Source organism: Myotis brandtii, unplaced genomic scaffold (assembly GCF_000412655.1).
Source record: "Myotis brandtii unplaced genomic scaffold, ASM41265v1 scaffold501, whole genome shotgun sequence".
Taxonomy (NCBI): Eukaryota; Metazoa; Chordata; class Mammalia; order Chiroptera; family Vespertilionidae; genus Myotis; species Myotis brandtii.
In genome coordinates this window covers 849584-877416 of record NW_005369101.1, presented here as the reverse complement: position 1 = coordinate 877416, position 27833 = coordinate 849584, and the positions used below count along the sequence as shown (strand labels likewise).

At 44.8% G+C, this 27833-nt stretch overlaps 1 protein-coding gene across 1 annotated transcript in view; it reads right to left on the bottom strand.

The window, feature by feature from the left end:
- CNTNAP5 (contactin associated protein-like 5) overlaps positions 1-27833 on the bottom strand; it is a 921850-nt gene that overhangs the window by 396302 nt on the left and 497715 nt on the right. The window contains exons 9-10 of the mRNA XM_014548314.1: positions 9354-9503; positions 6218-6389 (exon numbers count right to left, since the gene is read on the bottom strand). Coding sequence (XP_014403800.1) covers positions 6218-6389; positions 9354-9503 — 322 coding nt within the window. The remainder of the gene's footprint in view (positions 1-6217; positions 6390-9353; positions 9504-27833) is intronic.

The following is a 27833-nucleotide window of genomic DNA, read 5'->3' as shown; positions in this document are numbered from 1 at the left end:
ATAACCTTTCTTTTCCTGCATGAAGTAGACTAAAAATAATAAATAAAAACAGCAGAAGTACTCGGTTTTGATTTTGGCCCCATCCCATGAGTTCAGAGAACACCACATTGCAGGCAGCATTTCTGGCTCTAGAGATAGGCGCTCAGATTGTGTGGGCATTGCCCTTATAATACTTTCCCGGCACCCAATGTAATGGTTTTCAATTTTAGAGAAGAACTAAAGCATATGCATTACCCTGAAATGTAATCTCTTTATATAAAATACTGTTTTTAACGAGCTCCCACGCACTGGGTGAGATTTTAGCATGAGTCTGCTTATGGGAGGTCATCCAACAGAATTCTTGTTTCCCTCAGTGTTTCCAACACCCGCATCTGAACCAAGAAGGTCAGAATCTTGGCCAGGGAGATTAGCAGATGCTTTTGTTAAAAGAATGAGTGTTGAGGGAAAGGGAAGTGATTATGGAGTGAAAAGCTACAGATCATAATTTCGTTGGCTGCAAGACATTTAATGCAGTCACCCACATGTCATTCACTCAGTCGGGACAAGCAAATTGTTAAAAGTTAGAAAGGACTGCAGCAAAGGGACTACCCAGAATGCAGCAGCATCGCCCTGAGCAGAGACCCGCTCCCACCTGGTGCCGCCACATGGGCCACACTGAGACTCCATTTCCTTCCAGAGAGAGCCTGAGCTCGCTGAGCTCCAGGGGCCTTCCCCAGTGTCGTTTCTCTAAGGAAAGGACCCAAGGAATGAGGCAGGTGGGTCACAGCAACCCTTTGCTGGTGCAGAAAACTGGATGGAATCAGCCTCTATTGATCTATTGATCTTTATGAAGGTACGGAGCAATATTTGGTGGTCGGTGGTCATCTGCTTTATAATGTGACCCCCTCACACACAGGGCATGAGGCTGGTCTAGAAGGAAATATCAAGCTGTGACTTTCAATGGGCCCAGCGAGTCACCTGTCCTCAAAATGACAAAAAGACAAGTCACGTTTGTTGGCAGCTGCAGCTATTCTAAGACCAAGTTCCCTTCCAACCAAAATATCCTCTGAGGATTTTTGCTTATTTATAGCCATGAAAGCTTCCTTTGTAGTGGGAAGCAGGGGGCGGGGGGTCATAAGTGACAAAGACAGGGATGACTGGAGGAGCGGGGATTCAGTTGACTCCCAGTGTCCCTTGGACTGAACTCTGTGCCTGTTTGGAGAAGGACATCGAGACAGAGCTGCCGGGACTTCTCAGAGCCCGTGAGACTCTGATGAGGAGGAGAGCTGCTGGGGGCTCAGCTGGAGCCACAGCCACCCTCCCGTGCCCTTGCACCCCTTTTGTACAGAATCCACGCAACTTGCTGGCCTCCAGGATGAGAAAAGCTTTAGGGCAGTGGTTCTCAAAGTCTAGTCCCAAGGCCAGCACAGCAGCACCCTGAAAGTTGATATAAATGTAAATTTTATTGGCCTTCACAGTAACTCTAGGGGTGGTACCAAGCAACTGGGATTTTAAGAAACCTTTCTGAGGATTCTCATGCACCTATGCTGGAATTGACCTACAGAATTTAAGGAGGCAATCACTTCCAGGTCCAGTCTGCATATGCATGCATTTGGAAATAGGGACCACCTTAAATTGGGTGCCCTAGGTATATCATGTGCTTTTGTCACTCTCTCTAGGCCCTGAGGCCAATGCTTTAGAATAATTTAATGACCAGAGCCTCCTTGGAACCAAATGTTCCTAATGGGTGGTGAATGGTCTTCCAGGAGACAGCCCTCTGAATAAGTGGGGATCAAAGCCCAAGGGAGTCGCAGAGCAGTATATCTATGGGGATCCACCCCACAAACTACTGGGGATTCCTTGGCCATTGTGGGGGTTGAGGAAGCTTCAGAGGGAGACCTGGGCTTCTCCTGTTCCCTTGGAAAGTAGAGTTAGAAAACTTTTCACCATGGGAATTCACATGGCAACATTTACTGTGTATCTGCTCATTAGACACACCCCTGAGCCCCTGCTTCTCACAGGCTCATGCTCAGTGCAAAGGAAGGTTTTATGAGCTTGGCTGTGCAAAAGAGAAAACACATTAAAAGGACTTTTATGCATGCATATGAGCATAACCAATGGACACAGACACTAGGGGGGTGAGGTCATGTGCTGGGGGTGGGAGTGGCTGGGGAGAGGTCAATGGGGGAAAAAGAAGACATATGTAATACTTTAATCAATAAAGAATAAAAAATGGTTAAATAATATGTGTCATCCAAGTTGATGAGTAGTGGACTGGGAATTAAACAGGCTTACTATTGCTCAGAGTTGTTGACAGTCACACTGGGCTTAATGGATTTCCTCAGGTGTGACTTCCACTTCCTCTCATGTCAGACAGCTGACTCATCAGCATCCCTTTGCTCCTCCCCACCTTGAACCCTGTCTCCTATTTAAATTCTTAGACCACATTCGATGATTGTTTCTTTCGCCCTGAACTCCCATGGCTTGTACAGCTCTCAACACATCTTATCTTACTCCAGTGTATACATGAGACTGCCTCACCCATTCACCCACTTCCCATCTGTAATGCCGAATAACTGAGGGTGTGATAAAGAGTGTGGAAGGAATAAAGCATTTATCAAGGGTGACTTGGCTCTATGATAGTTTAGACCAGGGGTGGGCAAACTTTTTGACTTGAGGGCCACAATGGGTTCTTAAACTGGACCGGAGGGCCGGAACAAAAGCATGGATCGAGTGTTTGTGTGAACTAATATAAATTCAAAGTAAACATCATTACATAAAAGGGTACGGTCTTTTTTTTTTTTTTTTTTTAGTTTTATTCTTTTCAAATGGGCCGGATCCGGCCCGCGGGCCGTAGTTTGCCCACGGCTGGTTTAGACTATCATGTCTTGCCTATCTCAAGTCCATACTGGAGGTGTAGGCAGACCAGTGCAAGTGCATGCTGGGTGCACCCCTCTGGCCCCAACTGCGATTCCTCCAAGGGTGCTTGGCCCCCTTCTCCAACCTGCCCTTGCACTGCCAGACACGGGGCAGCTCTGCAGCTGGAGCTTCTTAAAGCAAGCACTTCCCTGTTGCCAGAGCTGTAGCCAGGCCAGGGATGCCATGTCCCTTCTTCCCCAAGGCCAGAGAATTTGGGATTTGCCAATCATTAAGATAAAAATTGTTATTTAGGTCCTTGGTCCCTAGGAAGGAACTCTTTCAGCTTCAACAAAAAGCATTGTCCCAAGAATGGTTTGTGAATTAATGGGTTTTCTCGGGTGTGACTTTCACTTCCTCTCAAAGCATTGCCCAGGCTGGGCAAGCAGAGCTAGGCACCATCTCCAGGGAACATGCCTGAAGGACCCCCACTGGAGAAAGCTCTTACGATTTCATAACATTATGTGCTTCTTCTGTGCAGGCTACCTTGGTTTCCCCACCACGACCAGCAGTAGGAGCCTTTGCATGTGAAAGATGGCCGCATGGAAGGGGAGCTGGGAAGTCTGGCCCCTCTGCACAGCCCGGGAGAGCAGTCTGAGGGAAGGCAGGAGGGGTGGGTAAGATGGCCTCTTGAGGCCAAGGAGGAGGCCTGGGTCTCCATACAGAGCCCATGAGGAAGGGGCAGAGGGGAGCCTGGTCTGGGAGAGAAGAGACTCTTAGGCCAGATCAAAGCCTGCCCTCCATGAACTTTCCAGACAAGAACACAAGAAAAATAGTCAGACTCCACTCCACCCCATCTCTCCCACCACAATCACCCCATCCTCAAGGGGAAAGATACTTGAAGGCAAAGACTGAGCCTGCCCTTAAACCAGGCTTACGTTAATTAACACATTAAAAATAAAACACAAAACTCAGAAACCATGCCCCTTTCCAACAAATAGTAAATGTAAGTTCAAGAGATAATTAATTAAGCAAAGCCTTTTACCATGGCTTTCCCTTCTGTTAGAGACACTGTCTGGCAAATGAAGAAAAACATACCATTTACCCACAAAACTAAGCACAATGCCTTATTATTGTACAATTAACCAAAACACAATTGTGTGTAATACAATTACACAGACTACAATCACACAAAAGTAATGATGCAGTGTAGATGGCAATGACTTTCTGTCAGCAAAAATGAGAGCTTCCTTGATTAGAAATTAAGGTATGGTTGGAGATTCCGTTGATAAATGCTTCCTCTATTGATCTACACTTTGCAAAGGCTGTGCTGCCTGACGGAGCTCATCATCAGTAAAGACTACAGGGGCGGCAGCCACTATGTGTAGTATCTTTTATGCTCAGGTCCCGACATGAGCACATTGTGGTGAAGCACACATTTTATTACCCAGATGTCCGGTCAAATAGGAAAAAAAGACAGCCCAGCCGGTGTGGCTCAGTGGTTGAGCATCAATCTATGAACCAGGAGGTCACGGTTTGATTCCCGGTGAGAGCACATGCCTGGGTTGCGGGCTCGATCCCCAGTGGGGAGCATGCAGAAGGCAGCCAATCAATGATTCTCTCTCATCATTGATCTCTCTCTCTCTCTCTCTCTCTCTCTCTTTCTCTCTCTCCCTTCCTCTCTGGAATCAATAAAAATATATAAGAAAAAAAGATGAAGTAGAAGAGCCAGGAAGTCTGTGCCATTCGATGGCCATCTCCTGTGTTGTGGTATTAGCAGAGATACATTCTCATAAAGGTCCGCCAAACCACACTGGTCATTCTGAGCATCAGAGGAGACTGATCTGTGTAGCTGACTTTGTGCTCACGAGAGGGACCTACTACTTCTCACTGCTCCCCTGGAATGGGACAGTACCTCAAGCTCAGGGATGGCTCTCCTTCTAGCCATCTTTCTTACTATTTCCTGAGTACTATTTCAGTAGGCAGTCTGACTGCTGCCCTTTCTGGTTTTTGCCTAGAGCATGAAGACAAATTCCATGGGCACTCAGAGTTCTTCATGTCAATACTGACCCCCATCTCTAACCATATTCTCACCATGTGCTGCGCCACAGTGCCCTGCCATCCCCACTGAGCTGTATTTTATTCAATCTAATATACCATTATTTGCAAGGCATGCCACTATTTTACATGCCAATAAGATAAGTAAATGTTGCCAATTAAACTATTACTATCAGCTCTAAAATGTATCCAAATATTACAAATTTTAAAATGAATCTGTAATATTTGTATTGAATTGATGAAATACTTGCAAGCATGGCCCTTCCTATTTCTGTGCCATTTGACATACTGTCTCGTGTCAACTCTTCCTCCACCCCTCCACCCTCAGCCAGGTCTCCCTGTCCTATAAGATTCAGCTCAGCACACTTTCTGAAAACCATATTGCCCTCATTCTCCCTGCGCCAGGCTAAGTTGCTGTTGCCATATGTCCTACAAATAAGGGTGACTTCTTGGTCATTTATTGCCCTTCATTGTAATGGCTAATTTATTTCCTGATGAAAATTGAGTAAAGACCCTATTTCACGAACACATAGGCTTGCAACTAACACACATCATTCACCCATTTAATAGATGGTATTTTAACCAGGGAGAGTAGAATTAGAGAGAAGGAGGCAAGCACTAGAGAAGAAAATTGGGGAACATGACAAACCTAGTTGAAAATTCAGAATCATCCTTCTTAATTGTCTTCAGTGTGTCTTTGAATCTAGAAACTTCCAATATAAGAGAATCCAGATCCCAGGAGAAAGAGAGACACAGAGCTCCTGCGGGATGTGTGGCTGCAGTGAATGTGCGGGTTCTCCCTGACAGAGTCTGGTCTCTGCTGAGCCCCAGAAGAAAAGACTGAGGGGCAGTGACTGCCAAGGCCGGGCTCTGGGCCTGTCTGTGCACAGTGGACACTGCCCAACCTATACTCTAGGGTCCCAGAGGGCCCGAGGCTCACCCCGTGCGAGAGGACACCTACTGAACTGAAAAACGAGATGGTTTAGGAGGAAAAAGTGATTCCTCCCTCCTCTTCACTTTACTCTTAACTTCAAAGTCATCAAGTGGCGTTTATGCACAAAACTTTAATCCTTTCACAAATTTGTAGTTTGATTTAACTTGCATATCCCATTTACTGCAAGTCAACATGAATAGAGACTCAACTAATTTAAACCGTTTTTCTCTGGATCTGAAATCATTTCAGAGATATTTTCCATTAGGCAACTCAATTATATCTAAAGTGGCTAAAGTCTGTGGATTAGAATTTTGCTTAAAGAGCACATATTTAGAACAGTGAGAATGGGAAGAGGGGGTGGGAGAACAGAGGAGAAGAGGCAATAATTACCTGTCTTTGATGCTACACAGATCAATGTGTAAATCACTAAAATTCCCCAGGGAGCCTTGCTGAACTGAAATGAGGTCCTTGGGCTGGTTATCAATAAAGATGAGCCTCATGCAGCCTTGGAAAGCCTCGATAGGATTTAAGCATTGGGGAGCGGTGAGATTGTCAGGGCAGCCTGTGGGACAGAGAAAAAAAATGAAGAACACTGAGCTGATCAGTCATTGCTCTGGCGACCTATCCATGGGAGACCTTGAGGTCTAATTATTGTGGTGCTTTTTCACTCACAGAAGTGCACACAGTTTAGCTGTAAATCCTAGCATTTTCAGAGAGGGGACAGAATTGGCTCAAAAGGGGGCAACCTCCATCACTGTACAGAGCTAAAACCAAAAGTGTGGAAGGGACTACCAACGCCGTAACATGCATCTTGTTCTTCATTTTTCCCTGCATCAGCTGTGTGCCAGTCTTCTGCCTGGGGCACTTCACTCATCTCAAGAACACAACACTTTATCACTACCCAGGGATGTCGGCTCTGTCCTGAAACACACTTCTAACTGCACAATTCAATTCTAGATTAACTTTCAAAGGAAATTATGCTTTGGGTAAGGATGGTGACAGAGTGGTTATCTGGTTAATTGTCAGCATTAACAGACTAAATGCACCTGACAAAGGTACATGTAGAAACATAACTGGAATTTTGAAGTGTTGTGCAAACTAAATCCAGACACTAAAGGGACTAAGGGTTTAAATGCACACCGTTATTGGGCTGTAATAGCAGGCGCGAAAGGTTAGCACCATACATTTTTACAAAGGTGCTCTTTTAAAAACAATGCATCATGCATATTTAGCATAGCCTGCCACCTGGGCATCTACTCCTCATCAAGACAGGTAGAGAGTGAATAAGTATATCAGTACTTGAGCACCTTATAAACTACATCCTAATTGTCTTAATAGGTTCAGACCATATGGGAATGCAAGCTTGAAAACATGGCAATAACCCATAAATAACTGGGAATTATTTCCGCCATCTCTAATAGACAGTCACTGCTGGGCTGAAGTCTGGCAGCTGGTTAACAGCCCACAAGCACACACTATAAAGTGAAGAGAAATGTTACGACTTCTAATTGAGGCTGTAGAGAGAATTTATGTAAGTTGACTATTATTACTCAACCTCGTTTTTTACCTTCCTTAAGTTTACAGTCTACTTGTGGGACATTTTTTCAAACGCTGCTCAAATCACAGATTCATCTTTACCTTCTGAGTGCAGTGCCCTTAAGAATCACCTCCAGGGATACTTCTTCAACTGGGGCAGGGGGCATTTTTACTTTTAGTCATTCAGGTGCTACATATCATAATTATTGCTCAGCACTTTTCAAAAAAAATAAATACGAGATCACTTTTCTCTCTGTTAGAAGCATTGCATGTGATGCAAAATTACTCGCTTTTGTGCTACATGAGTTGGCATCCCTTTGCTGTATGTTGTGGAGAACACAGATCTGGGGGTGAATCCTGGTTCTGCTACTCATACAAATTATTTCATCTAAGCAAACACCACTCTTACTTTCTGTGAATCAGGGCTACTGTTACCTACTTCACAAAGTCACCACATGAATTAAGTGAGCTAAAACACTTGCAGAGAACGGAAGTGTTCTCCCTTTAAGGACTTTGTTGTCATGTACATGTGGAGAAGATGTAGAGTGAGGGACAGAGTCCCTTCCTGAGGCCCTAAAATCAAAGTGAAAATAGATGATGGCTCCCACTGCTTCCCTCTTGGGACACCCCCATGTGTGTACTGCTTCTGTGCAAAGTATCTCTTATATTTCAAAGCTTAACCACATGTCACTGGTCTGTGATTTGTAAATTCTATTGGAGACTGCACTTTATGATTTTACACACCATTTCTCTTCAGTTTCCTCATGGAAAAAGGATTGGTAACCATAGACCAGGCTCAGTCCATGCCTATATTTACAACGTCTGAAGCCAGTTTGTCCATTCCTTGCCAGATGGGAAGCCCTGTGTTAGGCATGTAAACCTTGACCCCAGGGAACTGTCCCAACAATTCTGCTCTGTCTCTCATCGCCTAGATGGGGAAGTTCAGGGCCCATAAGTGTCTTGCTCATGGTCAGACAGACACTGAGGTTAATTGCTCTTTAGAGATGGTTTATAAAATACAAACACATGGGCAGAAAATTAGGTATTATTTTTCTTAATGAAGGAAATTCCTTGAAAAAGACTAAATAAAAATATATCTGCACTTATAAAAATGCAGTAGGTGGCTAATTACATGTATGCTTGTGTTTTTATGTTTTTAAATCTTTACCTGTTTGCTTTCAGAGAGGAAAGGAGAGAAAGAGATAGAAACATCAATGATGAGAGAGAATCATTGATCAGCTGCCTCCTGCACGCCCACTACTGGGGATCGAGCCTGCAACTCAGGCATGTGCTCTTGACTGGAATCGAACCTGGGATCCTTCAGTCCGCAGGCCAACGCTCTATCCACTGAGCCAATCCAGCTAGGGCTGTTTGCCTGTGTTTTGCTGTAGAAAAAGCTCCGAGGATTCACCCAACATTGGAGAGGGTGGGGTCTCTGGCTGCTCCACAAGGAGCTACCTGCTCATGGGCCTCCTAGGTCTTCCTCATGGGCATGGCCTCCAGGGAGGTGGGGACAGAGGCAGTAGGTGCCAGAGGAGTGGCCTTGTGGGTGAGCGTGCTGGTTGTGCGTTCTCCCCTGGATACTTCCTCTTTCAGGCACTACTGACTGTTGGTGCTTTCTCCAAGTTTACAGCTGAGTTTCCCCTTTCGAATGTGATCAGGGAGCCTGCTGTGCTATAAAAATCTCCTTTGGATGAGTTACATAACACCAGCTCTTGTTGCTAGTCTTTTTTTCCTCAGCACTGACCTAGATAATTTATATCTGCACAGCTGTGAGAGGGCTTGCTTCCCGTTATTTTGGGCTTGGGGGTGGGTGTTTGTGCCTCTCTGTATGTTTGGGGAGGTGGCACCTGTGTGAGTGAGTGTGTGTGAATATGTGTGTGTTGGAAGTATGGTCTAATTGACAAAGGAAGAATCATCATAGTAAAATAATTGCCCACTAAATTCTCCCTCTCTCCTTTATTTTCAGCCTCAAAGCTGAATAATTTACCTCCAAAGTAATAGCTATTTCCAGAATAAATCTGTATCTGGCTGGTGTCCTGAGCAGGGGATGCTGCATCGTTATCCAGGGTGAGAGTGATGCGGTTCCTCCTGGCGTTGATGCTGACTGAATGCCACAAGCCATCGTTCAAGTTGCTGCCTGCAAAAGAAACAGGGAGAGCAGGTGTTGGGATGAATGGCCGAGAGCTCGGGGAGGGGCCCCGCTCCTTCCAGGCCATGGTCCCTGTGCGTTCTCTGAGTGGCTCCCACTCATCATTTCGCTCAAACCAAACCCTCACAAGGTTCATTTTTCTTTCTCTTTTTACCACTTATTTCTATTTTTAAGTGGCTGAACAACTTAAGCTGCTTGCTTTAGGAACAAAAGGGGAAACATAGATTTGTATGTAAACTACAACCAAGGGCACGGAACACATTAATTGATCCCTTGAGATATAAATGCAGAGCAAAATGCTGAAAACAAAAAAACGCTCAAAATGTTCCTGGTGGTTTTATCTCTGGGTTGTCAGGTTACAGGCATTTTTTGTTTTCTTATATTTTTCTACTAATGCATATGTAAATAAAGTATTTTTAAAGGCAAAGGTAGAAGAGGAAAGCTAGAACCTGAGGGTGTGCAGGCAGAGGAGGTGTCCTGTTGGAGAGGTAACAGACAAGCCAGTTCCCACCTCCTCTGGCCCCTGGTAGGACACTGGCTGAGTGGCCAGCATGCCCCAGCTTCAGTTTCATTGCCTGCAATGCCATCATTTCTGCTCTGTGTCACTGTTGAGGGGAAGAGTTATGATCAGGCCTGGGCCAGATGGAGGCATAGTAGGTATTTATTAGAAGTTCATTCCTCTCTTGTTCTTTGGCTTAGATGTCTTTGGTGCACACTACATTGCTGGCCGACCTTACTAAGGAGACTGTGTTGGAAATTAGTCATGAGGGTAGCAATTATTTCCTCCAAAAGTTTGTCATCTGTGAAGGCTTTGCTACTACAAAGGGCTTGCTGAAGGTCACAGCCCCATAACCAGATGAGTCGCCATGGTTGTCTATACAAGAACAGAGAGCCACACATTTCTACACACTCATGTATTCTACCCTGCTTCCTTTACTTTGCCTCAGTTTCCTCTCCTGCAAAATGGGCATAATGGTTACACTTATAGGGTATTGTTAGCAGAGCAGCATATGTCAAACAGTTTATATCATGTAATAAGAAGATAATGTTAAAACAAATGGGCACACAGTGACTACAAGACAGTCCCTGCACTGACGAGTGTAGACACTGACCTCGCATGGTCTCTGTCCTGGGTAGGCCATGGTTAAGAGAAGAGACATATGCAAAGTGGATAAAAGCCCTGTCCTTTGAGTGCATCAGGCTAGAAACTGCGACTCGCGAGCCACATGCGGCTCTTTGGCCCCTTGAGTGTGGCTCTTCCACAAAATACCACGTGCGGGCGCACACGTACAGTGCGATTGAAACTTCATGGCCCATGCGCAGAAGTCGGTATTTTGTGGAAGAGCCACACTCAAGGGGCCAAAGAGCCGCATGTGGCTCGCGAGTCGCAGTTTGCCGACCACGGGTAGTGGGACAGACAGTGAAACAGGCTCTTGCAATTCTAGGGGAACAGTGAATGTGTGGCTAAGAGGAAAGAAGGAAGACCTAACCAACTCCATGTGAGGACCCTAACAGGCTTCATGAAAGAGGGGACAGCAGTTTAGGAATTCACGAAAGAGAGGGTAGCAGTTCAGGAATGCTTTGGAAATGAGCAAGAGTTGCCACTCCCAGAGCCAGAGTTCCAGGAGACGCAGAGCCTGCACAAAGAGCAAGGCCTGGAGTGAGAGGCCGGGAGAACAGCAGGAAGGCAGGTGCAAAGAAGACACTCACCCTGGGCCCCTGCCTGCTGCGCTAAGGAAGGGGTTTCAACAAAGTGCTTTGACACGTGGTTCTGGAGGGTACTTTACCCAAGCCAGTTCTGTCAGAATCTCTGAGGATGGGGCCCCAGGCATTTGCATTTTAAAAAAGCACCCCTGGGTGATTCCAATGTCCAGCCAGGAATGAAAACCACTGTTTTAGAACGTGGGAGTCCATGGGGTTCCTTAGCATGGGAATCACCTGGCTGGAGGGGCATATTAAAAGACTCTGCGAGCTAAGAGGAGACAGGCTAGAAGCGGGACTGGTGGGGCCTATTGCTTGCACAGCCCCAGGAGACAGAAGGATGAGGTCTCAGCAGAGTAACAACAGTGAAAAGGGGCAGTAAGGGGTGGATTAAGAGCTATTCCCTGAGGCAGAAGAGACCAGACTTGGGAGAGCCTTCTGGAGCCTCCAGGAGGAACCAGCTAGAAAGAACGAGTTCAAAATTGGAACAGAGGTCTACAGGCTCCTCGGGACAGCCACTGACATGCTTGTGCCTGAGCCCTGGATGTCTGGGGAAGCTGCCTGGGAGCGCACAGCACAAGGCTGCAGGCCCACTTCCATGGCGATGGGCAGCATGTCCCACCTGCTCAGAACAGCCCAGATGGAGGGCCCCTCCTGCATTTGCAGCCGCTCCCTGGCAGCCAGTCTTTCCTGCAGCCCTGAACACCTATGGGGTAAAGAGGAGAACCCAAGGGCTGCTCATCCTGGTCCCCTACCTTCCCCCAAAGCCCAGGGCTGGGCCTTAACCACAGGGATTCCTCTAATGAGGTGAAGGGTCTGTCAGGTGTTTCCTGGGGATGAACATTTGAATACTCTCAGGGACATAGCCAGCTTTAGGTCCTCACTTTTTAACTTCATTTGCATAGTACTTTAAATACATCGGCATAACATATGAGGCTGCATTTGCAGACAGACTATTGACTGTTTGGGTTGGGGGTCAGGAAGGAGTTCAACAAAGAGGGAGTAAATAGGCCCTAAGGGCCCAGCGCCCTGCTGGCCTCAGGTGCCCTGCGGAAGGAATTACACACAGAGGCCACAGGAAGTGTCCGCCTAATTAGAGATACGTTCTCTAATTGCATCACAGATGGACCAGGCTGAAGAGCAAAGTCTGCTCAGTGAGGTGGCAGGGCCAGCCCATCAGCATGATTCTGGGCCTCCTTCCCATCCCACATCACTATTCAGTTTTGTTTTGTTTTGTTTTTTCTTTAAATTGTTTTAATTTTTCAATTAAAGTTGACATATAATATTATATTTGTTTCATGTGTACAACCCAGTGATTAGACACTATATAACTTACTAAGTGATCATCTCCATAAATCAAGAACCCATCTTACACCATACATAGTTATTAAGATATTTTAAATATATTCCCTATGCTGTACTTTAATCCCTGTGAATATTCTGTAACCACCAAATTGTTCTTCTTAATCTCATTACTTTTTCACCAATACCCCCAATCCCCTCCCATCTGCCAACCATCAAAATGTTCTTTGTTCTATGAGTCTGTTTCTGTTCAGCTTATTCATTTATTTTATTTTTAGATTAAATTTTTGATATATTTGTACTCATTACCATTTTATTATCCTTGTTTTCATCTTTTCTTCTTCTTAAAGAAGACCCCTAATTAGACATTCCTTGTACTACTGCCTTGGTGGTGATGAACTCCTTTAGCTTTTTCTTATCTAGGAAGCTCTTCATATGTCCTTCTATTCTAAATGAAGCTTCACTGGGTAGAGTAATCTTGGTTATCGGTCCTTGCTTTTCATCACTTTGAATAATTCTTGCCAATGCCTTCTGGCCTGAAATGTTTCTGTTGAAAAATTAGCAGTCTTATGGGAGCTCCCTTATAGGTAACTAACTGCTTTTCTCTTGCTGCTTTTAAGATCCTCTCTATAACTTTTGGTATTTTAATTATGATGTCCCTTGGTGTGGGCCTCTTTGGATTCATCTTGTTTTGGCTTTTCTGTGCTTCCTGGACTTGTATGTTTACTTCTTTCACCAGGTTAGGAAAGTTTTGTTGTCATTCTTTTCTCAAATAGGATTTCAATATCTTGCTCTCTCTCTTCGCCTTCTGGTACCCCCATGATGTGAATGTTGGTACACTTGAAGGTTCCAGAGGCTCCTTAAACTATCCTCATTTTTTGGATTCATTTTTATTTTTGCTGTTGTGTTTTTTTTCTTGTTTTTTTTTTCTGCTTTCTTATCTTCTAAACCTCTGATTTGATCCTCTTCTTCCTCTACTCCATTGTTCATTCCCTGTAATGTATTCTTCATTTCTGTTAATGTATTATTCATTTCTGACTGGTTCTTTTTTACATTTTCTAGTTCCCTTTTTATTACCTATCTCTTTGTTGAAGTTCTCACTAAAGTTATCTACTCCTCCCCTAAGTCCATTGAGTATCCTTATAACCAGTATTTTGAATTCTGAATTGAGTAGATCATTGAGTAGATTGCTTGTCTCCATTTTGTTTAGTTCTCTTTCTGGAGCTTTGTTCTGCTTTTTTTTTTTATTTGGGACATGTTTCTTTGTCTCTTCATTTAGGCCACAATGCTGTGTTTGTTTCTATGTACTAGGTGAAGCTGCTATGTTTCTTGAGCTTGGTAAAGTAGCCTTATGTAGCAAGTTTTCTGTAAGGTCCAACATCACAGCTTCCTCGATCACTCCAGCTGTCTACTCCAATCCCCCAACCAATACACAACAGGTTGTGTATACCACTATCCTGTTGTGGTTGAGCCTTGATTGCTATTGGCATATCAATAGGAGGAATTTACCCCCAGGCCGATTGGCTGCAAGGACTGGCTTTGAGCACTGTGGAGGGTCACCCCACTGAGCAGGACTTAGTTCAACAAGACTCCAGTGCCCCTTGAGTGTCCCTGTGGAGGTGGTTGGGTGGTGCTTTGACGTGGTCTGAAGCTTTCCACCATATATGCTGGCTCTGAGGCCTCCCAGGAGGTTCAGGCCAAGTCAGTCAGCACCGTCTGTGTTCTGCCTGAGGCCACCCATCATGAGCTAAAAAGCAATCTGCAGATGGCTGTTACTTGTGCTGGGCTTGGAGGTTCCCAAGAGAAGCCAATTTGCAAACCAATGTTGGCTGCCACTAGTGCCAACCCTGGGGCCACTTAACAAGAGGCAAGGGACAGACCAAGGGCAGATGCTGCTTGTTTGAAAGCTTATGGAAAGTCTGAAGCAAGATCCAAGATAGGCCATTCATATGGTAAAACCACTGGAAACAGCTTGGGTAAGCCCTTAAGTTGGGCGGGGTGAGGTCTAGGGAGTCACCAGGGCAAGGTGGGCAGTGTTAGCTGGATATGATGCCTGCCTGTCAGCTCTGTTGATGGAGGACTCAGAAAAAAAGAAACATGGCCTCTGCCAGCACTTCTACCTAAGTGAATGCTGCCCTGCCAACCCTCACCCTGTTTATAGAAAAAGTACTCCCTTAAGTGTCTGGTGCCTTTCACTCTACTGTCCCAGTGCTGGAGCTCAGAGGGAGTGAGCTCTAAGTCTATGCATGGGCTCCTTAAGAGGAACACCGGGGGTCCCAGCAGCCTCCATCTTACTCAGCCACAATCCCCACTGCTTTTCACAGCCAGAACATATTGGCTCTTCTTTTCCTGGCACTGGAATCCTGGGCTGAGGGGTCTGGTGTAGGGCTGGGACCCCTCACTTCTCAGGGGGGACCCCCTGCAGCCAAGATATCTCTCCTGATTTTTAACCACCACAGATAGGTGTGGAACCAGCCTTTTTCTCGTTTCCTCCAACAATGTGGCTTTTTCTTCATATCCTCAGTTTCAGGACTTCTGTTCAGCTAGATTTCAGGTGGTTCTAAAAGATGGTTGGCCTGTAGCTTAGTTTTAGTTTTGATATGGTTGTGGGAAGATTTGAGTACTGTATTTACCTACCCAGCCATCTTGATCAGAATTACCTCTCCAAGTTTATTTTTAAAATTATTATTTAATGAAGGTTTGCTTCCTTGCTTGGTTTTCTCTTTTTGGTCTGCTTTTCCATCTGATTTGATCTCTTTTGCTTTGTGCCTACATGGTCTGGAGTCCCTGCAGAGGGAGCCTGTGTGAAATCTTAGCTCTTTAGAGGACAATTATTAGAACAGAAGCTCTTGATACTGACCACACATAGGGGTCACATGGGGAACTTCTGAGTAGAGAGGCTCTGGGCTCCATAGCAGGCTAATTGGTGCACAGGCTGGGGTGGTCCCTGGCCTTAGACATTTCAAAGATCCCCAGAGATTCAGCTGTGCAGCCATGGTGGAGAACTACTCTATTAGAGGTTTCAGAAGAGGAGGGAAAGAAGCTAGAGAAAAGCAACCCACAGGACTAATTTAGAGGAGCTTACCTCGGAATAGATTCCAAAGCAAGCAAAATGGTATGTTTCTCCTAAAACCCGCTTTTGTCTGGTACTCTTTTCCACTTAATTCTGTTAATGTCCCCAAATAACACACCTGGAGGTTCTCAAGGTTTTGTTTTTAAGAACACTCTTTTGAAGGTATAGGTTTAAGTGCTATTAATTGTTCACAAATTAGAAAAAATCAATTCTATTAGGTAGCATTTCCCCCAAAACCTCTCTGAAATACATAGCTCTGAGAAAACAGACGTTTCAAAGGGGAGAACAGGTAAGCAGGTTTGCCTTCACAGAGCAAAGCCTCCAGGGTTAGAAGCTAAGCTCTTATATGATTTAAGAGCTGAGGCCTCAAAGGTGGGACTTGGCTTCTGAAAAGACTGTTGGGTGATGACAAACATAAAACTTTTGAGGTTTAAGGTGATGTCAAATATTACTTGCCATCTCCAAGACTGGCAAGGAATAAAAACCAATTATACTCTCAGTTAGCAGACAAATAGGGAAGTAGGCATTTGTTACCTTGCTGGAGGCAGCATAAGTTTGTATGTCCTTCCTGAAAGATAACATACTAATACCTGTCAATATCCCCCAAAGAAGTCATTCATCGTCTCCCATGAACTTTATCCTGAGGAATTCATCCTAAAATATTAATAGAGCTACAGCCAAGATTTATGGTGAAGAGACCTCATAAAATCATTATTTATAATAGCAAAATTTCACAACTACCGATATTTCCAATAATAATAGATTAGTTAAATCAAATGTGGTATATTTAATGCTATGGAATATAGTGAAGTCATTAAAATCATAATGCCCAAGAATGCTAGTGATATGCTGATATTTGAAAACCGCTGACTAAATAGCATAGGTAGTGTGGTTCCGGTTTTGTTAAAAATTGCTGCAAAGCCCTGACCAGTTTGGCTCAGTGGCTAGAGTGTCGGCCTGTGGACTGAAGAGTCCCAGGTTCGATTCCAGTCAAGGGCATGTACCTTGGTTGTGGGCACATCCCCAGTAGGAGGTGAGCAGGAGGCAGCTGATCGATGTTTCTCTCTCATCGATGTTTCTAACTCTCTATCCCTCTCCCTTCCTCTCTGTAAAAAATCAATAAAATATGTTTTTAAAAAAAATTCTGCAAAGAGAACTACTGGAATGGCATTAAATGATAGAAGCACAGATTATTATTGTTTTTTCTTATACAGACTACTGGAATTTTCAGTTTCTAAAAAGAAAATGTACAACATTAATAATTAATTTTTAAAGCTAACAAACTGTTTCAACTGAGATAAGGATAGGAAAGAAAGTTTTCATTCCTTTCCACTTCCTGCTCTTATTGTGTCAGCAAACTCCCAGGTCCCGGGTTTGCCCCAGGACATTTGTAGAAAAGGCCTCACAGACAGGACAAGTAAGCTGCTCTGTGCTCGCTCAGGAACCAAACCAAGACTAAGAAAAAAGACAGTTTTCATGGTTGCAACTGAACTTGCAAAAGACCCAGTTGTAAAAAATAGCTAATAATACACACTACCTGTACTGAATATCTACAGTGTGTCAGGCATTTTAAATATATAATCCCTAATCCTCACAAGAGTCCCAAAGACCAAGTTTTATTGTCCTCAGGTTAGAGAAGCTAAAACAGAAAGTCAGAAGCTACCCAAGGTCCTATGACTACTTGGGGGTGGAGCCAAAATTCAGAGGGAAGTATCAGGCTCCCAGGCTGACCACCATCCTCTCTCCACACTTCCAAAGCCAGCCCTGCCCTGCTCTAGAATCCCCTCCATGTGCAATTACCTCTGCAAAGTTCCATTTTCTGTTGTTGAATATGTTCTTTCTTTCTTTTTTAAAAAAAATATTTTGCAGCTCCATTTTTTAAAATATATTTTTATTGATTTCAGAGAGGAAGGAAGAGGAAGAGAGAGATAGAAACATCCATGATGCGAGAGAATCATTGATCGGCTGCCTCCTGCAAGGTCCCGACTGGGGACGGAGCCCACAACCCAGGCATGAGCCCTTGACTGGAATTGAACCTGGGACCTTTCAGTTCGCAGGCCGATGCTCTATCCACTGAGTCAAACCGGCTAGGGCTCGTTCTTTCTTTCTTTGGAACAGCTTTTTTGAGATAAAACTCACATACCATACAATCTATTATTTTAAACGTACAATACAATAATTTTTAATATAGTCACAGAGTTAGGCAACCATCACACTGATTAATTTTAAAACATTTTATAATCCCCAAAAGAAACATTGTAATATGTAGCTATCAACCCCCACCTCCAGTCCTCGTCAGTCTACTTTCTGTCTCCATGAATTTGCCTATTCTGGACATTTCATTTGAATGAAACCATCCATTGTGTCCTTTGGTGACTGGCTTCTTTTGCTTAGCACAGTGTTTTCAGGCTCATCTATGTTGTAGCATGTGTGAGCACATTTTTATGGCTGGATGACAGTCCATTGTATGGAGGCACCGCGTGTGTGTATCCATCACCAGCTGATGGACATTTGAGCGGTTTCCACTTTGCAGGTGTTATGAACGCTGCCGCTGTAAGCATTTGTGTGCGCATTTCCGTTCTAGATTCTAAGAAAAATGTAAGTACGATTCAAATTTGTATCGCAGAATGTCTACTTGGGTCTGATGTTGGAAATCTAGCTAACTGTTATTACTTTACTTTAATTTTTATAGATAAATAATATTATTGAACATTTGTCTTTTCTATTATTTTTGTAATGAGATCTTTACAACAATTTACAGTTCTCATTTGATGAAACAGACTCAGAACGGTTAAGTAATATCCTAAAGCCCTAAACTCTCATATAGGAATAAGGTTTTTCGCTGAAAATAGAGTTTCTTAACACTGGCACTGGACATTTTGGACAGGATAATTCTTTGTGGGTGGTGGGGCGTCCCCAGAGGCATAGAATGTTTAGGAGAATCCCTGACTCACTATATGCTAATAACAGGTCCCCATCCCCAGCACCCAAAATACTACCAGGCATTACTAAAAGTCCCTGGAGGGGGGGTGGGGTAATGGTTAGAGGAGTTGGAAGCAGGATTAGGCAGACAGGGTAAGGGGTGGAAGGAGGAAGGATGGATGTGACAGAGCTGAAATCACAAAATGTTTTGCAGTGAACGGGATGTCAGAAAACAGGATGTTTTGAGACAAGGATTTTTTACTTGCAAGTGCAAAATAAAATGTTGCAACAGGCCAGGAACCAATCAGGGCATGGCACAGACAGACAAAGAGCAGGCCTTTAGCAGATATAAGGGGAAGAGCAGAGTGCTTTAAGGAAATCCATTGGGGTCCCCTTCCCAAGACAGGGAGCCTGTGTTTGCCTGCAATAAACTGCTAACTTTCTTGAACTCTTCAGGTCCGCGGCTTCATTCTTTGATTCTCTGAGACACAAGCCTGGGAAGAATTCTTGCTCGCTGGTCCCGGTATCCATGGGAGGTTGGGATGGGTGGAAATGGAGAACTTCCCTTGGTTTAGAACCAGTGGATTAAAGGAATAAATTTGAGGTTACAGATCCTTGGCACTTGTGCTATCTCTCTCTCTCTCTCTCTCTCTCTCTCTCTCTCTCTCTCTCTCTCCCAAATCCCTAACCATTCTGTGTCTCTATGGTTTGAAGACAGAACCATGGGACGGGAGTGGCTGTCCAAGGACCTCTAAGCATCAGTCCTTACAGGACATGTGGACACGCAAGGCTGCAGCGCAGGCCAAGGCAGATCTCCCGAGGAATCTACTTTCAACCCCAGGAATAATTTGAAACAACTTCATTTGATGCCTTTATTCACCCATTACCTCTGGCTCAAGGCCTTGCCACTTATAATTGCTAGCAATTTAGACAAATTTATTAATCTCTCTATACCTGCTTTCTCATCTGTAACAGCAACAGAATTGCCTGGCTTTACTTGAAAGTGTCTAGTCTTTATCTTCCACAGAAAACCCAATGCAGCTCCCTGCCCCCCAATATCCTGTCATAACTACCTTTATTTCATAGTTCAAAGATAGTTTCAATTTTTGAGAGAACTAAGTGAGGTTATATAAATAACCGAATAAGGCAGATTTAAAATGTCAATTACATGATTTAAGAACATTTCACAGTTATTAGTACCATTATGCTACAATTTAGATCCTGGTCCTGGTGTTTTTTGGAAACCATTTGTCTATCAATTATAAAATTCTATTAACCCTTTCCTACATGCATTAGGTTGAATTCACACATTTCTTAAACTCCATCTCCAACTTGTATCCGATCCCTTATCAGTGTAGCTGTGGTTTTTGTGATGGGCTCCCTCTCTCCTGCCTCTGACCCTTTCTGCTTCAGGGCACCTTGTTAGGTTGAACTGTCTAACAAGCAGCTATTGTCAATTTCACAGCAAAAAAAATCCCTCCAGTCAGTCATGGAGCCCAGAGAAGGAAACTCACACTGCTTATCTTGACAATCCATGCCTTCTAAAATTAAGTTTCCACCTGTACTCTCAATCTCATTTTGCAATATTCCTACACAAATTCACTCCTCTAGTGATGCTAGTGCATTCAATAGTCTCCATTTGAATGCACTTAACTGATTGCTGCTTGCGCGTGGAGCCTTATGTGGCCCTCCCAGCTCTCCACTATCCAGTTCCTCTCCCTCTCCTCCAGTGCCTAGCTTTTGTCCTAGTGCTTCCTTTCCTAAACTATAGAACCGGGAAGTATAAATACTCGTGTATAAATGCTCGCGTACACACACACACACGCGTACACCCACACACCCACACACACACACACACATATATATTTTACTTTCTGATGCTGTCACCTTGCACAGTAAAGGGCACATAAAAAGTGCTGAAAGATGGAATGAGTAAGTTAATAAACCATGCAATGAATGAAGCAGATTTTCCCTGATTGTAGTGATTCCTCCTTAAAAATTCTTGCAGCAGCTGCTGTTTGATCTATGCTCAGTTCATATTATTTGCTGCCTTATACTGTTCCTTAATAGTCCATCTCTATAAGCCTTATATCCCCAAAACCATTACAGGCTCCTGGGGGTCAGAGGCCGAGCCAGGATTTGGTGTTTGACCCCAGCATCCACAGGCACACTGTGCCTCTCCACATGCTCATTGATTGCCTGAGCTTCACACCAGCTGAATTCCACTGCCCAGTGTCTGTGGCAGAACATGGGCCATAACCCACAGGTAGACCTTTCCGGGCTGGCTCACATGTCACATTAACCTGGATCCTCAAAACCCTGGGTCAGCACAGGCGAGCCAAACAGCTGGGCTGCCACCCGCTACAGTCAGACAGGAAATGAGAATGTCTGTGCTGGTGGTGAAGGCGACGTGAATGCTCAGCTCAAACGTCTACGTGACAAAAACATAGCTCAACTCAGAGATTCATAGTTCCCTGTGACCTTCGGGACAAAGCCCAAAAGCCATGTCCTTGACCAAAATGTGGATGCATCTTTTGCCTGCCCAGCCTTCCCTCTGGCCCAGGTGTTCTCAGCCATCTGTGGGATCTTACCCTTTTAGATCTCCTCCCATTTCTACCCATTTGGATAGCATCTGTCTGTTCTTCTCTGTTTGGCCAAATTCTGTTCATTTTTGAAAACCAAGCTGTGTCTTTTTCACCCCTAGGAAGCCTTCCTTTCTCACCCTTCCTGGAGCCTCTCCTCTCCTCTGAGCTCCCACCCACACACGTGAGCTCCTGGAGGGCATGCCTCCATCCTCAGGTCTGAATATAGCACCAGCACAACATAGACATGGCAACAGCCTCCTGAATTAAATGGAGGCCAAGTGAATTACATGAGGAAATTATGAAAGTAGGAACTATGAAAGATCAAAGGATGTGATAGCAGACTTGACTATTGGATTATTCTGCCATGCTAATAAAAATCTAGATCCTTCTGTTGTTCTTGTCAGTAAGTGGTGAAAAACAACGAGTAAGTTAAATAAAATGCTTGTATTGGGGTCATTACTCAGACCTGAAAAAGCTGAAGTTGCCAAAGACATCACTACCTTGGGAAACCTTCCCAGGCTTTGATTGATATCTTGAAGCTGGACAGCTTGTGGTGACAGCCACAGCCTCATGGCTACCTATTGTTTCACCCTCACTAATGGGATTTTCTCACCAACACTGTCTAGCTAAAGCACGGATACATTACAGACAACTGAATTGAAGCAGAGGATGAAGTTCACAAAGTTATCATTTACTTGATGTGCAGATGGTGACTATATACAAATGGCTTATATGAAAAAGGGCAATATTTGGGGATCAGTGCTATTGACTGCAGGGCTTCAGACTAAAACCATCTGGCCTCTAGTCTTAATGAGGGTGTGTAGTTCTGTCCTTCATGATGCAGCTCTCCCAGCTCTGGGAGCTCTGCTGGCCTTTACCTAATTAATGCTTCCCCTGAATGTAGCTCATTCCTGGGTTTGCCACATTCTGCAGCATGTAATCATTGTAACATGACTGTTTGTTAAAAATCACTATTAATTCCCTTTTTCACTGTTACAGATTTTATCTTTTAGAAATGTTTTTGAGGTCAGTCCTGTTAGCTAATTCCTTCAGACAGCTGCCCACATGTGTGTAAATAGTTGTGAGGACCTGTAAGGTGCTCCACGAGGCCTTGGGCAAACAGTGGTTAGCGAGGCAGGCAGAGCTCCTGTCTCCATGGACTGTGCAACCTGGTGGTGAGAGGAGCCTTGGGCAACCAACTGTATAGACATATGATTAACAACCATTGTTATGGGCTGAATTGTGCCCCTCCCCGAATGCACATGCTGACATCCTAACCCCCAATGCCAAAGAATATGCCTGCATTTGGAAACAGGACCTTGAAGAGGTAATTAAGGTAAAATGAGTTCATATGAGCGGACCCCTATCCAATATGCTCCATGTCCTTGCAAGAGGAGGATATTAGGAAACAAATGGGCACAGAGGGAAGACCATGTGAAGGCACAAGGAGCAGACGGCCACCTCCCAGCCAGGAGAGAGGCCCTCAGGAGAAATCAACCCTAAGGACACCTTGATCTTGCAATCCTACACTCAAGAACTGTGAGACAATAAATTCGTAAGACACCTAATCTGCAATGTTTTGTATGGCAGTCCTAGCAAACTAATGCATACACATACACACATACTTGAGTTCAATGCCACAAAGCAAACTATCTAGAAGACTGGATAACAGGGCATCTGGCCTGCTATTGGAAGGCTTTGTGAAAGAATAACAGTTGTTATGAATTCTAAAGAATAAGTGGGATCCTGTTGACCATAGTTGTAGAATGACTTATTTAATTGAAACACAAGAATCACCAAATAAATATCCTTTATAGCTGCTGATTAAGGTTATTTTATTAGAATTTTGTCACCTCTTCAGCTAGAGAAAGAACAAGCCAAACGCAGCAGTCTACTAAGTATAGAAAATTAACTACTGATTAGAATGGATTGCTTCATTGTTATTTTTGTAAAGCCTTCTCATTCTTTTTTTAAAATATATTTTATTGATTTTTTACAGAGAGGAAGGGAGAGGGATAGAGAGTTAGAAACATCGATGAGAGAGAAACATCGATCAGCTGCCTCCTGCACACCCCACTGGGGACATGCCCGCAACCAAGGTACATGCCCTTGACGGGAATCGAACCTGGGACCCTTGAGTCCGCAGGCTGACGCTCTATCCACTGAGCCAAACCAGTCAGGGCAAGCCTTCTCATTCTTACTATTCAAGGAACTAGAGCAATACTGAGAAATTATAATGTGGTTGAGGAAATATGAGGAACACCATTGCTTGTTCCTATGAGGAATTAAATGGACTGAGCTGAGATGGCCTTTTCAATAAGCCACTTACTTGCCTGAACTGAAAACTTCTCCATGGCACCTGGTTGATTCCTGGACCTTTGCTAGTTGTGTTTCCTTTTGCCCAGGAATTCTGTGCCTGGCAATGGGCCTCACCTTCCTATAATCATTAGTGGTGCCCAGCTGCCGGGCAGAGGTCCTGTCTGAGGCTTCCTCTCCCATCTCTGGGTCCCATTACGTGGCACTGAGACTCATCCCCAAATGCTGAGAATTCCACTCTGTGATGGAAGCCCTAGTGACATGAGAGCAGCATGCAGTGAAGCTGGAAAGCTCTGAATAGAATACTCTCTAATGAAAACCAAGAGTGGTTTCTCTGCCATTTGATCTTATTGCGCGTGTTCTGCATCCTGCAGTGACATAAACACTCTCATCTGTGAGAGAGCGTGTCCCATGTTCACGGACCATTATTATGTCTCTGTCTTATTTTCTCTCCACATAAAGCAGCTCTAGTACCTCTATGAATATAATTTGAATGCCTTTCATTTTCTGATACCCCCTCACCAACACTGTGCCCTGACTCTCCAAAGAAACAAACCAGGTGGTCTCCTTTACCTTTATAAAACTTCCCGAGTTTCAGTAATTCAGGTTTGGATGATACCAGGCTCCATTCTAAGCATCTTCTTAAGAGCCTCTAAAATAGCAGCTATTCCCTTTTTTAAGAAATAGAACATGGTACCTATTGTTCAACGAACAGGTGTGGACTTGAGAAATAGAGTCCGCCAGCACATAGGACCTCAGGAGAAGCGCTAAAGAGCTGAGATTTAAAACGCTTATAGTAGGAAAACCAGATGTTGGTCCATTAATTGGAGGACTGCCTGAATGGCTGCTCTGAGCCCTGAAGGGGGAAATGGCACGGCTCGACATGCGGTGGGACGCCTTGCAGGTACCCGCCCCCCGCCCCCGCTCCGGTGCAGCCCCAGGTTTCCATGGGGGGTTAGGGCGCAGGGGTGACCTAAGTAGGACCGGCCGCGCAGTAGAGGCCAGAGGCTTTGGAAGCAGACAGCCTCCTCCTAGCGGCTATGTCACTTAGTTCCCTTAGTGCTTAGCTGATGTTCTTACCCTAGAATCAGCATCAAGTCTTTGGAAAAGTCTTTATAAAGTATGTTGCACACACAAAATAAATGTAGGGGTGTGGGAGTGTGTGTGTGCACAGGTGTGTGTTGACATGTAGATATGTGTGGTTTACTTTACAGCAGTATACAGCAGCCTGAGCTAAATGAGACAACAAGTCTGCCAGGACGACCAGTGCTCCCTCTGTGTCAGTGCTCCTTCATGGAAGAATCTGGAAATGAGAGTACCACCAAGTAACAGAACTGTTTTGGGAAAATTCAACTTTTGATCCTAAATAGCCTATTCTCATTAACATCCTATTGTACACTTGTCTGTAAATCTTTCCTCTAAAGCAGGATGTTTTTACATTTGAATTGTTTAAGCAATTGACAATATGAAAACATGACTATGGATGGCCGCAAGATGTAGTATAAAGACCACGCACATGGAATCCAAAGGAGAGGCCTGAGGGGGAGCCCATCTTGGTCATTGTAAGCTAATTCTGATTCTCAGTTTGCTCCTGTGCATGTCGGCAAACTGATACCTGCTTCATAGTGTTATGCGCGGATTTTTCCATTACCTGGCAGGTGCTAGCTCAAGCTCTGGCCTCAGGAGACCCATGGCATTGTTGATTCTACTCTCACGTCACCTCTGGGGACATGGTGTCCTTGGTTTCTCCTCATGTGCACATGTGTATGACTCTCAAGAAGGAAGAGGACAAAAATAGAAAATAAGGGAAAATACAAGGGAGACATTGCACTGTCCTCCTTCACTTTTTGGAACGTTGTCCCCCAGAGCAACGATGTTCAGTTCCCTTCTATTTTGAGGATGCCTTTAGCTTGCACTCCTCTCCCTGGGCGCCATGCAGAAAGCCCCAAGTGACTCCATAACCCAAGCTCGTGGCACAGAGCTCTGGAGCAGGAGTGGCTGGGCCAGGTGCCGGGTCCTGCCTCTCCCAGGGTCACCTGCTCATTGTGGCCGAGGCACTGGGAGCACCGGGACCCTTCTGAAATAAACCTGGAGAAGCTGGGTCCCTGTTCAATTGATAGAGTGTGGTGCTATTTCCATTTCCTGTGATGTACCATGTGTCAAGGGTAGCCCATGGTCCCTCAAAAACTATTGGGGCAATGGTCATTACTTTCCAGTTTCTTATGGGAATGTTTTGTCTCTTATAAAGGCAATATTATCTCAAGTGCCGGGGAAATAAGTCTCCTCAAAAATGTAAGGGAGAGGAAAGCTGTTTCCGTTTGTTTGGATCTTTGTTTTTTATCCCCTATGTAGAAAAATGCCAGCAGACACAAAACCTTGATCCATTTTGAAGAAAGATTAAAGAAGCTCAATTTTTCCAAAATGGAGAGAAGAACCAAGCTTCTGAGACACACCTGAGGAACTCAGCACATTTTTAAAACCCCCTTCTACTCATTTCTTGAGAGAGCTCTGAAATAACTGATTATTTCCCCTTCTTTGCTGGGTGCCTGGCAGCTTGGAACAGCCACTCTCTCACTCAGAAACACGCTTTCCTGGCTGGCGTGTGCTTAATAACACCGGCCGCACCTGGGTGCTTCCGAGCACGGGCCGCCAGGGCTTGCACTATATTAAAACTGCATTTTTGACCTGAGGCTGAGTCTCTGTACCGCACCTGGGTGCTTCCGAGCACGGGCCGCCAGGGCTTGCACTATATTAAAACTGCATTTTTGACCTGAGGCTGACAAGTCTCTGTACTCAAACACCTCGCCGATTGGATAGAAATTGCCCAGTGCCAGTTTATGTTTTGCTACTTCAAATAAGGATAATTGAGGTTTAACTTTCATAACTGTGTACATAAAATATTATGATTCTAAGTTATTAATTCATCACCATTACAGGGAATCTTATACATTTCATAAAAGTCCCGTGACTGCACACATTCACGTAGCTTTTCTGACTCATGGAGTGAGGCCTTTTCTAAGGATAAGTCTTGAGTCAGTATGGAAGGAGAAACATTAGCTTCCTGGCATGCTCAGGATTCTAGACATCACAGACTTGTGATGGAGGAATTGGTTTTATCTTCTACTTCAGGTAGACTCTCAGAGGGTGCCACTGACCCATGGCTTCTACCCACCCCTGAACATTCTCTCGGCTTAGGAAGGACTAGACTTACTGACTTGGTTCTAATGAATAGAACACGGCAAAGTGGTGAGAGGCCACTTCCAGGACTGGGTTCCATGGAGACCAGGCTCTGTCCCGGGTGCCCTCTCCCTCTGCCTGTGGCTCCCTCCCTCTGGGTAAGAGTGCTGTTAGCATGGGCAGCCTCTGCGGAGGCCAAGGGGATGAGCAGCGTGCACATGACCTTCTGAGCCTGCCCACAGTGCAGGAGTGAGTGTGGAAGCAGACCACTCCTAGTTGTACCTTGAGATGCCTGTGCCCTTCCAGCCAGACTCACCCAGTCAAGGCTCTGGGTAAGAGTGCTGTTAGCATGGGCAGCCTCTGCAGAGGCCAAGGGGATGAGCGTGCACATGACCTTCTGAGCCTGCCCATAGCGCAGGAGTGAGCGTGGAAGCAGACCACTCCTAGTTGTACCTTGAGATGACTGTGCCCTTCCAGCCAGGCTCACCCAGTCAAGAAGCCCTGGAGGCTTGACTCTTAGACACTGAGGCACCTCAGTTACAACCACTGAATCTTGCTGGAAGTTGTCATGCAGCCCTAGGTAACCAACACACTACCACCTATGTATAAGACATTACAAAGTTTATCGAGGGTTGAAGAATAGTAAGGAGAAGAGGTGCCTCTTTTTGTAATCCTCACCTGAGGATATTTTTCCCATTAATTTTCAGAAAGTGGAAGGCAGGGAGGAAGAGAGAGAGAAACATGGACATGACAGATACACATCCATTGGTTGCCTCCCAATGGAACCTGCAACCAAGGTATGTGCCCTTGACGGGGATCGAACCTGCGATGCTCTAATCACTGAGCCAAACCGGCCAGGGCGAGAGGTGCCTTTTGAACCTGTCTGATTCTAAGACCCAGGCATCGCTGCTATCCCCAGGGGTTGGAGGCATCTGCTACTCTCTCATAGTCTGACCTAATATTGATTGTTAAGTAACATCCTTTACAATTTAACTTGAATTTCTCTAATTTATTTGGATCACAAAACTCACAGTCTAGCATGGGAAGGAAGTCATTTAAATTAAATAAAAATGCAACATTGTGCAATATCCTGGATGAACTTTGGCCCAGGGTATGTGGGGGAGGGGATCTGAATCACACTGTGTATCCAGGGGGGCTGATCAAAGGGATGCTGGCCTCGTAGCATGCCTCAGCCCTAACCCAAGGCCAGGCAGGTGGTCTGACCTCCATAAGTACCTGTCA